The sequence below is a fragment of the Phycodurus eques genome, chromosome 4, assembly GCF_024500275.1.
Source record: "Phycodurus eques isolate BA_2022a chromosome 4, UOR_Pequ_1.1, whole genome shotgun sequence".
NCBI classification, from domain to species: Eukaryota; Metazoa; Chordata; class Actinopteri; order Syngnathiformes; family Syngnathidae; genus Phycodurus; species Phycodurus eques.
Window position 1 is genome coordinate 13375432 of NC_084528.1, and position 14719 is coordinate 13390150.

At 41.4% G+C, this 14719-nt stretch overlaps 1 protein-coding gene across 4 annotated transcripts in view; it reads left to right on the forward strand.

Annotated features, from left to right (window-relative positions):
- The first annotated feature begins 209 nt into the window (after positions 1–209).
- Positions 210–14719, forward strand: part of map7d1a (MAP7 domain containing 1a) — an 84233-nt gene continuing 69723 nt past the window's right edge. For all 4 annotated transcript variants that reach the window (XM_061674058.1, XM_061674061.1, XM_061674059.1 and 1 more), the window contains exon 1: positions 210–542. In XM_061674058.1, coding sequence (XP_061530042.1) covers positions 467–542 — 76 coding nt within the window. In that variant the 5' untranslated portion in view covers positions 210–466. The remainder of the gene's footprint in view (positions 543–14719) is intronic.

Sequence of the window (14719 nt, forward strand, 5' to 3'; positions counted from 1 at the left end):
GGAAAAAAAAAATCTTCGCTGGGGCGATTTTGAGAGCTGAAATACATTGGTATAATTTTAGCATATGTGGTCTATGTAGGTTTTATATGATGTTTTCTTAAATCGAAACGGTTACTTATTACCCTTGCACCCCTCTGTGGTAAATGGTACAGGCCAGCCCGGCCAAAGGCATGCATGCATAGTCAGTCGCATCAGCTGCAAAGCTCAAAAGCCGCGAAATTCCTTCACTCTTCTTCCATTACCCCCCCCCCCCCCCATAAAAAAAGAAAAACATTTTTCTATATCATTTATTCACACCCACCGGTATCTCTTAATACTTCCAGTCTGGGTTTCGTTCTATTATTGGTAAATTTCCCACTCGGTGTGAGGAGCTCCGGAACACCGCCGTCAAGTGGCTCGAAGTTCCCCCGCCCCGTCCTGCGTGAGGGATGAGCGGACTGCCAGGCAGCAAGGAGTCGGTGCTTGGATGAACACGACGACACACAGCGAGGGTGTCGTTACCGCCGTCGAAATGGAGCAAATTAACGTAACAGCAGAGACATGTAAGTGTGACGGTTCAGTTTGGTGTACTTTCGGAGCAGTGGGTTCAATGAACAGAAAGGTCGGTGGAGTACCGCATTGGGTTGTAACACTTGTCTTACATATGGAAAGCAGGATGAGCAGTAGTCGTCATGGAGGCTGGGGATTGTTTATTTTGTATTTTTGTTTATTTGATTTGATTTTTTGAAATGACTTTTAAAGCATTGCTTCTTACCACCTCTCCGAAATACCATTTGCAGTATGAGGTCATCTTTCTGCCCCATCCCCCCTCCTTATTATGATAACACACTAGTGTGATGCATCTTAATGCTGAGCTACTCAAGGACATTTCACTTCTCAAATACTTATATTTTTGCATCGTTTCCCCACTTTAATGTTTAAGGTCATCAAGCAAATGTAAATATCAGACAAATATAACTCAAGTGAACTTAAAATGCTGTTTTTAAATGGTGATTTCATTTATTAAGGAAAAAAAATTCAAAGTTACCTGGCCCTGTGTGGAAAAAGTAATTACCCACGTCGTTAAATCATGAACTAGTTGTGGCTAATCACATTTTTTGATTAATTTTCACTGATCACACCTAAGCCTGATTACCTCCAGACCTGTTCAATCAAGAAATCACTTAAACAGAATCTGTCCCAACAAAATCAAGTGGGAAAAGATCTGTGAACCTTCCCAGGAGTGGCCAGCATACAAAGATTACCCCAAGAGAACAGCAATGACTCATCCAGGAGGCCACAAAGGAACTCAGGACAACTTCTAAACTGCAGGCCTCCCCTGTGTCAGTTAAGGTCAGGGTTCATGACACAAGAATAAGGAAAAGACTAGGCTAAATTGGCATCCATGGCAGAGTTCCAAGGCGAGAACCACTGCTGACCAAAAAGAACATAAAAGGCTTGTCTTACTTTTGCAATAAAAACAAAACAAAAACATCTGAATGATTTTCCAAGACTTTTGGGAGAATATATGGACTCACGAGATGAAAGTTGAGCTTTTGGGAAGGCGTGTGTCTCGTTACATGTGGTGTGAACGTAGCACACCATTTCAGAAAAAGAACATCATACCAACAGTCAAACTTGGTGTTGGTAGTGTGCTAGCCCTGGGTTGCTTTAGTCCTTCAGGACCTGGACAACTTGCTGGAACCATTAATTCTGCTCTTTAACAGAAAACCCTGAAGGAGAATGTTCATCCATCAGTTTGTGACCACAAGTGTAAGTGTACTTGGCTTCTGCAGCAGGATAACAATCCCAAAGCACTAACAAGTCAACTTCTAAATGGCTTAAAAAACAAAATGAAGGTTTTGGAGTGGCCTAGTCAAAGTCCAGATTTGAATCCGATTGAAATCCAGTGGCGTGACCTTAAAAAGCCAGTTAATGCTCAAAATCCCTAAATTTTTGTTGAATCCAAACAATTCTGCAAGCAAGTGTAGGCCAAAATATCTCCACAGAGATGTGAAAGACTCATTGCCTGTTATAGAAAACGCTTGATTTCAGTTCTTGCTGCTGAGGATGGCCCAACCAGTTATTAGGTTTAGGGGGTAATTACTTTTTCACATAGGGCCAGGTAATTTTGAATAGTGTTTATTTCCTTAATAAATGAAATCACCATTTAAAAACTGCATTTTAAGTTCACTTGGGTAATATTTGTCTGATATTTACATTTGTTTGATGAGCTTAAACATGAAAGTGGGGAAACTATACAAAACTATAAGAATTTGAGAAGGGGACCAATAGTTTTTCACGGCAGTGTACTGTTTGTGAACTGGGACAGGAGATGCACTGTCAAAACACCCTCACGTAGTCAAGTACTGGTTTTTCAAACCTCAAGCAACACATTTCCATCTTAGTTGAGCAAATACAAACATATAAACCCCTCAAGCGCCTCCTTATTCCACTCAAAATGAATTAACCTTGCCTGCTATCTGCAGGATGATCTAGTGTTTATGCGTGCCTGAGCATTGTGGATCACGCTGCCTGTGTCTGGAAGAATGAAAAAAGGGGAGCTGGACTCACAATGTGACCCAATGACAACAAGAAAAGTTCCATCCTGTTGGGAAGTAGAGGGGGTCCAGAGTGGGGTTAGGTCAGCATGCTTTGGTGTCCGATCAAGTAGCAGGAAAGTACAACTCCACCCTGGTGTTGGGAATCTTTGAGCACAATCAGTACAGTTCTTAGGACAAAACGGGTTTGAACAGAATGTGATTGCCAGTTCTTCATGTGGGAGGCAAAGAATAATGCACATCGAAGAATGAAAAACAATGTGTGGGTTGTATCCTATGTCATCTAATTAAATCATAGTTGATGGAAATCAGAGATTATTGAATAAATCCAAATCCTTCCCCAATCATTTAATTCCTTGCACCCTTTTTCCTGAAGAATTGATGAAATGCTAAAAGGATGAGACACACCTTAAAAAGTACAACCTGGGGTTTATTACACCACCAGGCTACAGATTAATTGATTATTCTGTTAAAGCTACCCTAGGATAACTGTTGTTACAGATTGCCTTGTTTAGACATTTTATTTCAAAGACACATTGGAAGTTATAAGAGAAGACAAGACTCAGACACTTAAACAACTCTCTGAAGTCAATCCATCCATTCTCAATACCGCTTATCAGGGTCACGGTGTGCTGGAGCCTAACCCAGCTGACTTTGGACGAAAGTCGGACCACACCCTGAACTGGTCACCAGTCAGTCGCAGGGCACATATAGCCACGGACAACCATTCACACTCACATTCATACTATCACTGAGTGGGAACTGAACCCATGCTGCCTGCACCGGTCAGGCAAATGTACCACTACGCCATCAGTGACTGCCTCAAGTCTTACCAGCACTGCAGTGTTGTTAAAGAAAGTGTCTCAAGAACGGTGGATTTTGTTTGTTTTTTGTTATACTGCAGCCATTTGCTAAAATCATTTTGCATTTTCTTTTCCTCATTAATGTACACACAGCATCCCATATTGATAGAAAAAAATGGAATTGTTTAAATTTTTGCAGAGTTATTAAAAAAGAAAAATTGAAATATCACACAGCTATAAGTATTCAAACCCTTTACTGTGACACTCATATATTTAACTCAGGTGCTGTCCATTTCTTCTGATCATCCTTGAGATGGTTCTACACCTTCATTGGAGTCCAGGTGTGTTTGATTATACTGATTGGACTTCATTAGGAAAGCTACACACCTGTCTATACAAGACCTTACAGCTCACAGTGCATGTCAGCGCAAATGAGCATCATGAGGTCAAAGGAACTGCCTGAAGAGCTCAGAGACAGAATTGTGGCAAGGCACAGATCTGGCCAAGGTTACAAAAAATCTCTGCTGCACTTAAGGTTCCTAAGAGCACAGTGGCCTCCATAATCCTGAAATGGAGGACGTTTGGGACGACCAGAACCCTTCCTAGAGCTGGCCGTCCGGCCAAACTGAGCAATCGGGGGAGAAGAGCCTTGGTGAGAGAGGTAAAGAAGAACCCAAAGATCACTGTGGCTCCAGAGATGCAGTCGGGAGATGAGAGAAAGTTCTAGAAAGTCAACCATGACTGCAGCCCTCCACCAGTCGGGGCTTAACGGCAGAGTGGCCCGACGGAAGCCTCTCATGAAAGCTCGCATTGAGTTTGCTAAAAAACACCTGAAGGACTCCAAGATGGTGAGAAATAAGATTCTCTGGTCTGATAAGACCAAGATAGAACTTTTTGGCCTTAATTCTAAGCAGTATGTATGTGTCCAATACAGTCCCAACAGTGAAGCGTGGTGGTGGCAGCATCGTGCTGTGGGGTTGTTTTTCAGCTGCAGGGACAGGAAGACTGGTTGCAATCGAAGGAAAGATGAATGCGGCCAACTACAGGGATATCCTGGACGAAAACCTTCCCCAGAGTGCTCAGAGTGCAAAAATTTAAGGGGCTCTGAATACTTTCCATACCCACTGTAAGTGGCTGGTGACCAGTTCAGGGTGTACCGCACCTCTCACCCAGAGTCAGCTGGGCCAGGCGCCAGCATGCCCGCGACCCTAGTGAAGATTAGTGGTACGGAAAATGGATGGATGGATGGACAAGGCCGATCAACCCACTTTTTGACTGCGCAAACGTTCTGTCTGTATGCAACAGTCAAACCGCGAAGAGACGATGAATGCATTCATAGTTCATGTTTGTCTTCTGTGAGTTTCTGCAAGTTCTTAAGACAGTTATTCGCTGAATCATGTGGAACTACCTTAACTCCTTACTTACTTTGGTCTCACTTTGTAAGCCAGTCGAACAACCATGTTTGTTCACACAATATAAGATCTACAGGAGTGATTTTTCTGTGACTTAAATTACTTAGCTCGACACCAAAATGACCAACATTAAAAAAGTACATTTAATATTATTGTAAGCCACTGTAACAATAGGCACAGTTAGAAGATTAACACTTTGCTTCACAAGTGCCACAATTAATCGATTAATCGACAACTAATTGTCAAATTAATCAACAACTATTTTGATGGTCAATTAATCGTTTAGAGACATTAACCTAAAATTGTCCAAACCCTCAGAATTTCAGCCTCTCAACAGTAAATATTCTCAGATTTCTGTAGACGAGTGATTTCCAACCTTTATGGAGCCAAGGCACATATTTTACAATACCAAAATCTCACGGCACACCAACAAACAAAATTGTCACAAAACGTGGATGCATTAATTACTGTTTGTACTTCCTGCCATCTAGTAGAAGAGCATTTTTTGTTCTGTCTGTCATTGCCTCACTGGCATAAATAGATGAACAAAGATACATTATTTCTTGTAAATCAATAATTTTTTGAGCAATTACATAACATTTTATAATTTCCCACAGCACACGTGAAGAGCGCTCATGGCACACTAATGTGGCCCGCCATATTAGCAGGTTGAGAATCACTGCTCTTGACCTCTATGAAAGCAGACTGATTATCTTTGTGTTTAATCAAAATAAGACTTTTGCAAACATCTGCTTTTACTTTGGAAAATAATGATTACCATATTTGCCTATTTTTTTGACGTTACAGACCAAACTAGTAACAGAATCATGATCAATTTATGTTCATACATTTGCTGCACTGTCAGTTTGAAATGTCCTGTTTTTGAATCAAGGGATGAAAATTGAAAACATTGTTTTTATCTGATTCATCCTGCCCCCCCAAAAAATCAACTAATTAATAGAGTGTTAAAATATTTGTTAATTGCAACCCTACTGTGCTTAAATACTGCATAGGAAAATAAAAACTGTACTTTAATAATGATTTAGTCATGATTCGATTAAATAAATGTAAAATAAGAATGAAATACAAGTCGTACCTAAACAAATGTTTCAAAACAAACTGTTCTTAAAGATTACATTCAAATATATTGAACTTAAAAGTTAAATACAATTGAACTGTCCTTCAGCAGTAATTATTTCATGTACCACTAGAGGGAGCTCACACTTTGAGATTCCCTGATTCACAGGTTATCCATGGGATGAAGACTTTGTTCAGAAGTCAGAACATAAACATGAAGAAGTCCCTGATTCAATGTGTTATTAGTCACACAGACACACACACACACAGATTAAAAATATTTGGCGGTACAGTTTTCATAGCAGTACGCGAAAATAGGCCGGCAAAGTGTCCTCGTTTTGGAATTCTGTTCAAAGTTGAGAACCGGGAGGCTTTTCCGTTGTATGAAAGAAGTGACTTAGTATCCAAAACATTCTCCCATGTAGCAACAACAATTGCTTCGCTGTGCTCTGCTGTAATACTAGAACAACACTCATAGTAATGCTAGTGGAATCATTTTGGGGGCAGTGTTATAAGGATCACGCGACAGGTTAAACCTAAAACCACCGGGAGTCAGTTTCTCTATTGTGTGTGGATGCCAGGCCACAGGTTGGTCTTACTGCTGCATTCCAGACACCTGGGAAGTCGGTAATTTCAGGATGAGGAAAATTGCACTGGAAACCTGTTTGAAGTCAGCAATTGATGTGTCCCAACTTCACAGAGATGTAGGAATCTAAGACGCAATAAAATACTATACATCCATCCATTTTCCATACCGCTTATCCTGTTTGGCGTTGTGGGCTAAAATACTATACATCCCTTTTTATTGGTGATGCTATGGCGATATCGCCATTGAACACAACTGGTTCTGGATGGAAATTGATGTGTAGTTGCATTATACATTAATTCCCTGCTTTTCGTGGGGGATAGGGACTAAGCCCTGCGGCGAATAACGAAAAACCGCAAGCAATTGACGCCACGCCACAAAGGTTTATTATTGCCTATTTCAATAATTAAATACCAAAAACCTTGGTCCGAAAACAGTTTGTCATTTCAAACTTATCTTACAACATTACCTGTGAAAATAAATGGCTTACACCTGATTTGCTTTTGATGTAGCGAAGACTCTCAGGAACTTCCATTAACGACCAAGGCTAAATTTACCTCGTCATTGACATACGAAACTTAGCTATCGGTTGAGTTACTTCAACATACTTAAGACAAAAACATCGCAATGATCAGCTATGTCTTTCATTGGAATGCTTTAGGTCGAGCCGTCATCTCCAACTCTCACTGGAGCAGTTCGCAGCGGAGTGTGAAGCGGTTGGGATAAAAATTCATCCATCCATTTTCTGTACCGCTTATCCTCACTAGGGTCGGGGACGTGCTGGAGCCTATCCTAGCTATCTTTGGGCGAGAGGCGGGTTACACCCTGAACTGGTCACCAGCCAATCGCAGGGCAGATATAAACAAACGACCATTCACACTCACATTCACACCTACGGGCAATTTAGATTCTTCAATCAACCTACCACACGTGTTTTTGGGATGTGGGAGGAAACCGGGGTACCCACGCAGTCACTGGGAGACCATGCAAACTCCACATAGGCAGGGCCGGGATTTGAACCCCGGTCCTCAGAACTGTGAGGGAGACGTGCTAACCAGTCCACCACCGTGCCGCTGCTTCTCCACATTAAGAGGAGCCAGATGTGGTGGCTCGGGGGGGGATCTGATTAGGATGCCTCCTGGACGCCTCCCTGGTGAGGTGGAGGAGACCCCGGGGATGACCCAGGACACGCTGGAGATACTATGTCTCCCGGCTGGCCTGGGAACGCCTCGGGGTCTCCCCGTAAGAACTGGATGAAGTGGCTGGGGAGAGGGAAGTCTGGGCTTCCCTGCTGAAGCTACTGCCCCCGCGACCTGACCTCGGATAAGCGGAAGAAAATGGATGGATGTTTTAGGTCACACCCCCAAGTTGGACGTTTCCGACTTCTCAGCATTCTTGAATGCCTCACAAGATGCTGCAAAGCTGTTAACACCAAAATATCATGCGGCCCTTATGTCTCACTTCACAGGCCCATGATACTGTACGCAGGCGTATTGTGTTAGAAAGCATCTGCGTCATCTCTGTGACATCGTGCAGACAAATTATCATCAGTCACTACCCTTCTCTTTCCGGGACAGGGACCTCTGGACTTTGAAGCATGTTTTTTCCAACACGTCTGAAAATATACTCAAACCCAGTGGCTGTGTACTCCTCTGTCACCAGACCTAGCATCTATTATTAGAACACTTCTTGTTTGGCTGAAGGGTACGCCTGCCACTTTGTATGTATGCATCTTTATTGTCGTCTTACCAGATGTCATCATCAACCTTCACGTGAGCTTAGTAATTTGTTGTGAAAGAATGTTACTTAACAATGCCACGTGCAGCTTCATGTCGTCAAATTATACTGTAGCTGCCGCAATTTGGCAGCCTTTCACATGGACAAAAATCCATGTAATTATTGCTGTCGGGTTAATTATGTGTTGAAGCAACACAAGATCGCATGAGATTTTAGCCCAAGGTAGTGTTTCAATAAACAGCCATATACTGTAGGAATGAAATGACAGTGTGGTGTTCCACTCTACTGCTGTATTTATTTTTATTTAGAGATTGCATCAATTCTAAATTAATTTATCGTCCCTCTGCAATGATTTGATCAGAAACATACAAAGATTTTGCTTCAGTTAAAGACTCATAAAATTTGGAGATATGCTTTTCATTGGACCGTGACATTATGTTAAAATTGAGATTCATTCATTCATTCATCTTCCGTTCCGCTTATCCTCACTGGGGTCGCGGGCGCGCTGGAGCCTATCCCAGCTACCTTCGGGCGAGAGGTGGGGTACACCCTGAATTGGTCGCCAGCCAATCGCAGGGCACATATAAACAAACAACCATTCGCACTCACAGTCACACTTACGGGCAATTTAGAGTCTTCAATTAACCTACCCTGCATGTTTTTGGGATGTGGGAGGAAACCGGAGTGCCCGGAGAAAACCCGCGCAGGCACTGGAAAACATGCAAACTCCACACAGGTGGGGACATTGCCGTCCGATGAAAAGCATTTATCTCCAAAGTTTTTGAGGTTTTTATTTTCACCCAATTAAAAAAACAAACAAAAAAAGATTTAGATTCAAGTTTCAACTCAAAACTCACAAAGTTAGGACATGCTGTCTGCTTTTCATGGGACAGCGACATTATTTTAACATTAGGATTAAAAGTTAGTTTAAATTTTAGCAAATGCCCAAAAACTAAAAACATCACTGACCAATGAAAGGGATGTATCTTCAAATTTTGTGAGATTTTTGTTTTTTTCCTGAAAAAAATAAAAAAATTATTTAGCTTCGTGTTTTAACTCAAAACTCACAAAATTTTTCATCGGACAGTGACATTATGTTAAAATTAAGATTGAAAGTTAGTTACAATTTAAGGAAACACCGTGACGCCTAACGCAGACAACTACTAACATTATTTAAAACATCACTGTCCGATGAAAAAAAACTGTCTCCAAATTTTGCCTATAAGAAAGCAGAAAAAGTTGAAATCATCAAATTTATACATTGTCGCTGTTAAGCAAAATGTCTGTATTTCCTATTATTTTAGCTTTTAGCTAGAGCCCATATTTTTCATGTGTAAATGTCATGTCCATTTGTGCTAGCGTCCTATTTAGGCTAGTACGCTACCGAATACTATTGATGGGCCTCATGTGAAGATGGTTTGTTGAATAATTTAACTTCCAATTACAGTCGTTTATGTAACATGAGTTCATTATTGTGTAAATGCTAGACGCATGGTGTTGATGCTTTATGAGTCTCTTCGTTGTAAGTGCTTTGCAGCAATCTTGTGGCATCTACAGTATACACAATTTACAAACCCCTTTTAGGGGCAGGGCTCAGTCCCAATTTCCCATCGCTGATGTGTTGTAGTACTTTAGACGGCAAACTTGCCGAAACTGACTGCACTTTTCTGATGTTTTTTTGTTTTTTGACAGTTTTTTTGCCATTTTCTGAATAAATCTTAAAATCATGAACAGATGGTGATGCCTTGCTGTCTTTTCAGCACATTAGCGTCATGTCTACATGTATTGAACACTCAGCTACTCTGGACCTTTAAACAAATATGCTGGCGTGGAGTCAATGCCGGCTTGTTTGCACTGCGCTTCCTGTGTGTCTAGGCCCCTTTGCCCCCCTTACATCATCCTCTTTCGGTGGCAGCAGGAGGGACACAACAGGGGTAAAGGGCGGTGTTATAAGGTAGTTCATTAGTTCTGCCGGTCTCATCCCAAATGAGATGCAGATCTTGTTTGCCAAGTGTGCTTGTTGTTCGGTTGACACCCTTTTGCCTCTTCTGCATTTTTGATTAGAATGTTCTACAACCCCAATTCCAATGAAGTTGGGACATTGTGTTAAACATAAATAAAAACAGAATACAATGGTTTGCAAATCATGTTCAACCTATATTTTATTGACTACACTACAAAGACAAGATATTTAATGTTCTGTTATTGTTATGTTATGTTATTGTTTTTAGCAAATAATCATTAATTTAGAATTTTATGGCTGCAACACGTTCCAAAAAAGATGCGACAGGGTCATGTTTACCACTGTGTTACATCACCTTTTCTTTTAACAACATTCAATAAACGTTTGGGAACTGAGGATACAAATTGTTGAAGTTTTGTAGGTGGAATTCGTTCCCATTCTTGCTTGTACAGCTTCAGCTGTTCAACAGTCTGGTCTCTGTTGACGTATTTTACGCTTCATAATGCGCCACACATTTTCAATGGGAGACAGGTCTGGATTGCAGGCAGGCCAGTCTAGTACCCGCACTCTTTTACAACTAAACCACGCTGTTGTAACACATGCAGAATGTGGTTTGGCATTGTCTTGCTGAAATAAGCAGGGGCGTCCATGAAAAAGACGTTGCTTGGATGGCAGCATATGTTTCTCCAAAACCTGTATGTACCTTTCAGCATTAATGGTGCCTTCACAGATGTGTAAGTTACCCATGCCATTGGCACTAACACAGCCCCATACGATCACAGATGTTGGCTTTTCAACTTTGCGTCCATAACAGTCCGGATGGTTCTTTTCCTCTTTGGCCCGGAGGACACGACATCCACAATTTCTCGTCGGACCACAGAACACTTTTCCACTTTGCATCAGTCCATCTTAGATGAGCTCTGACCCAGAGAAGCCGGCGGTGTTTCTGGGTGTTGTTGATAATTGGCTTTTGCTTTGCATAGTAGAGTTTCAAGTTGCACTTAAGGATGTAGCGCCGAACTGTATTTACTGACATTGGTTTTCTGAAGTGTTCCTGAGCCCATGTGGTGTTATCCTTTACACATTGATGTCGGTTTTTGATGCAGTGCCGCCTGAGTGATCGAAGATCACGGGCATTCAATGTTGGTTTTTGGCCTTTCCGCTTACATGCAGTGAGTTCTCCAGATTCTTCTAACCTTTCGATGATATTATGGACCGTAGCTGATAAAATCGCTAAATTCCTTGCAATTGTATGTTGAGGAACATTGTCTTTAAACTGTTCGATTATTTTCTCATCCACTTGTTCACAAAGAGGTGAACCTTGCCACATCTTTGCTTGTGAATGCAATTCAGGGAAGCTCCTTTTATACCCAATCATGACACCCACCTGTTCCCAATTAGCCTGTTCACCTGTGAGATGAGATGGTCCAAACCAGTGTTTGATGACCATTCCTCAACCTTCTCAGTCTTTTTTGCCACCTGTCCCAACTTTTCTGGAACGTGTTGCAGCCATAAAATTCCAAGTTACTGATTATTTGCTAAAAACAATAAAGTGTATCAGTTTGAACATGAAATATCTTGTCTTTGTAGTGTATTCAATTAAATATAGGTTGAACATGATTTGCAAATCATTGTATTCTGTTTTTATTTATGTTTAACACAACGTCTCAACTTCATTGGAATTGGGGTTGTATTTGCACAGGCTTATTTTATTATAACTATGATGTATTCGTATTTTGTAAGCCCAGGTTTTGTTAGAGGTGCTTATTTTAGTTCTTGGCCTCATGAATATGAAATGTCTTGTCCAGTGGCGATGCATTTTTAATTCCTCTGCCTTCTGGCTTGAATATAATTCATCATTAATGTGCACATTTTTCTACTCGCTATGAAATTTGTGTTGCTGGAAGAGTGCTACATTAAGCAGCGGGTATTTATAGCCAACCCGGGCAAAACAATATGCCGTGAAATTGGATTTGTGGAAAATCGTTTTCACTGTGGCGGCATAAGCAGTTGTTCTAGTTTTAACGAGGCTCTTTGCCCTCATCCAATGTCACCACCCACACCATCATCGTCATATACTTAAGTCACTCAGAATGTAGAACCTTCAGTGTGGACCATAATACAGTAAGTTTCAATTTGTTTGAATTCAAAAACAATTTGAAATAACATTAAGTGAATTAATTCCTTCAGGGCTCAAACAGGTTTTCAGTGAAATTCTTAACGTACAACCAAACAGACCAAAATAATGTCTTGGAAACTTGACATATCACAGAAGAGTGTCGTTAACAAGCCAGAAAATGAATGAATGGATTAAAAATAATAATAATAATTTACGTTCTTTCAGCATTCAGATGCTGTGGGCGTGTTGCTAAATGCTCTCAAAATCCCGCCTCCCTGGAACTTTCAGCTGTCAATCAAAGACGTGCCTTCTCTCACAGCTCCTCCTAAGTGGGAAAAGATGCTCACACGGGCTGCAGAGAGACATTCTGGGGTGACCACCCCTTTGTCTCCGTTCAAATTCAGCACGCTGTTAATCGATGGAGGGTCAGCAGCGAGGCATCGTGAGAAGGAAGAGGGGGGGAAAAGTCATCCAGGCAGGAGGACCGTGGTGCACGCACGGCGGCCACAGCTGGATTATTTTTTTCCCCCTCCTCGCTTTCCCCCTCCTCACCCCGCGACCTGTGTGGCTGACAGATATGGTTTTTTCAAGTGGTAGGCATCATTTAATCTTTGATGGCTAGTTGCATGCTATACTGTTATTAATGGGTCAAGTTAAGGAATGAGGAAGTGGCAATCCCACCGAATGGCCACCACATGGAATAAGGGCGCTTGGTGTTTACAACCCCAATTCCAATGAAGTTGGGACCTTGTGTTAAACATAAATAAAAACAGAATACAATGATTTGTAAATCATGTTCAGCCTATATTTTATTGAATACACTACAAAGACAAGATATTTAATGTTCAAACTGATAAACTTTATTGTTTTTAGCAAATAATCATGAACTTACAATTTTATGGCTGCAACACATTCCAAAAAAGATGGGACAGGGTCATGTTTACCACTGTGTTACATCACTTTTTCTTTTAACATTCAATAAACGTTTGGGAACTGAGGACACTAATTGTTGAAGCTTTGTAGGTGGAATTCTTTCCCACTCTTGCTTGATTTACAGCTTCAGCTGTTCAACAGTCCGGGGTCTCCGTTGTCGTATTTTACACTTCATAATGCGCCACACATTTTCAATGGGAGACAGGTCTGACTGCAGGCAGGCCAGTCTAGTGCCCACACTCTTTTACTACGAAGCCGCGCTGTTGTAACACATGCAGAATGTGGTTTGGCATTGTCTTGCTGAAATAAGCAGGGGCGTCCATGAAATAGACATTGCTTGGATAGCCGCATATGTTTCTCCAAAACCTGTATGTACCTTTCAGCATTAATAGTGCCTTCACAGATTTGCAAGTTACCCATGCCATTGGCACTAACACAGCCCCATGCCATCACAGATGCTGGCTTTTGAACTTTGCGTCCATAACAGTCCGGATGATTCTTTTCCTCTTTGGCCCGGAGGACACGACATCCACAATTTTCAAAAACAATTTGAAATGTGGACTCGTCGGACCACAGAACACTTTTCCACTTTGCATCAGTCCATCTTAGATGAGCTCGGCCCAGAGAAGCCGGCAGGGTTTCTGGGTCTTGTTGATAATTGGCTTTTGCTTTGCATAGTAGAGTTTCAAGTTGCACTTAAGGATGTAGCGCCGAACTGTATTTACTGACATTGGTTTTCTGAAGTGTTCCTGAGCCCATGTGGTGATATCCTTTTGACATTGATGTTGGTTTTTGATGCAGTGCCGCCTGAGGGATCGAAGGTCACGGGCATTCAATGTTGGTTTTCGGCCTTCCCGCTTACATGCAGTGAGTTCTCCAGATTCTCTGAACCTTTTGATGATATTATGGACCGTAGATGATGAAATCCCTAAATTCCTTGCAATTGTACACCGAGGAACATTGTCCTTAAACTGTTTTCTCATGTACTTGTTCACAAAGAGGTGAACCTTGCCCCATCTTTGCTTTTGAATGACTGAGCAATTCAGGGAAGCTCCTTTTATACCCAATCATGGCACCCACCTGTTCCCAATTAGCCTGTTCACCTGTGGGATGTTCCAAACAGGTGTTTGATGAGCATTCCTCAACTTTCTCAGTCTTTCTTGCCACCTGTCCCAGCTTTTTTGCAACATGTTGCAGCCATAACATTCTAAGTTAATGGTTATTTGCTAAAAACAATAAAGCTTATCAGTTTGAACAATAAATGTCTTGTATTTGTAGTGTATTCAATTCAATATCGGTTGAACATGATTTGCAAATCATTGTATTCTGTTTTTATTTATGTTTAAAACAACGTCCCAACTTCATTGGAATTGGGGTTGTATATAGTGGGGGAGGGCTTCATGCTGCAAAGTATGAACTATGGCCGTGCCCCAGAAATCCTGGCAAAAGAGATGAAGGGTCTTGTATATCAACAATTCAGCACTTGCAAATTTGACACACAAGAGTCTCAGTCTTTGCACGTTTTCAGCACTTCAAACATGTTTTATGT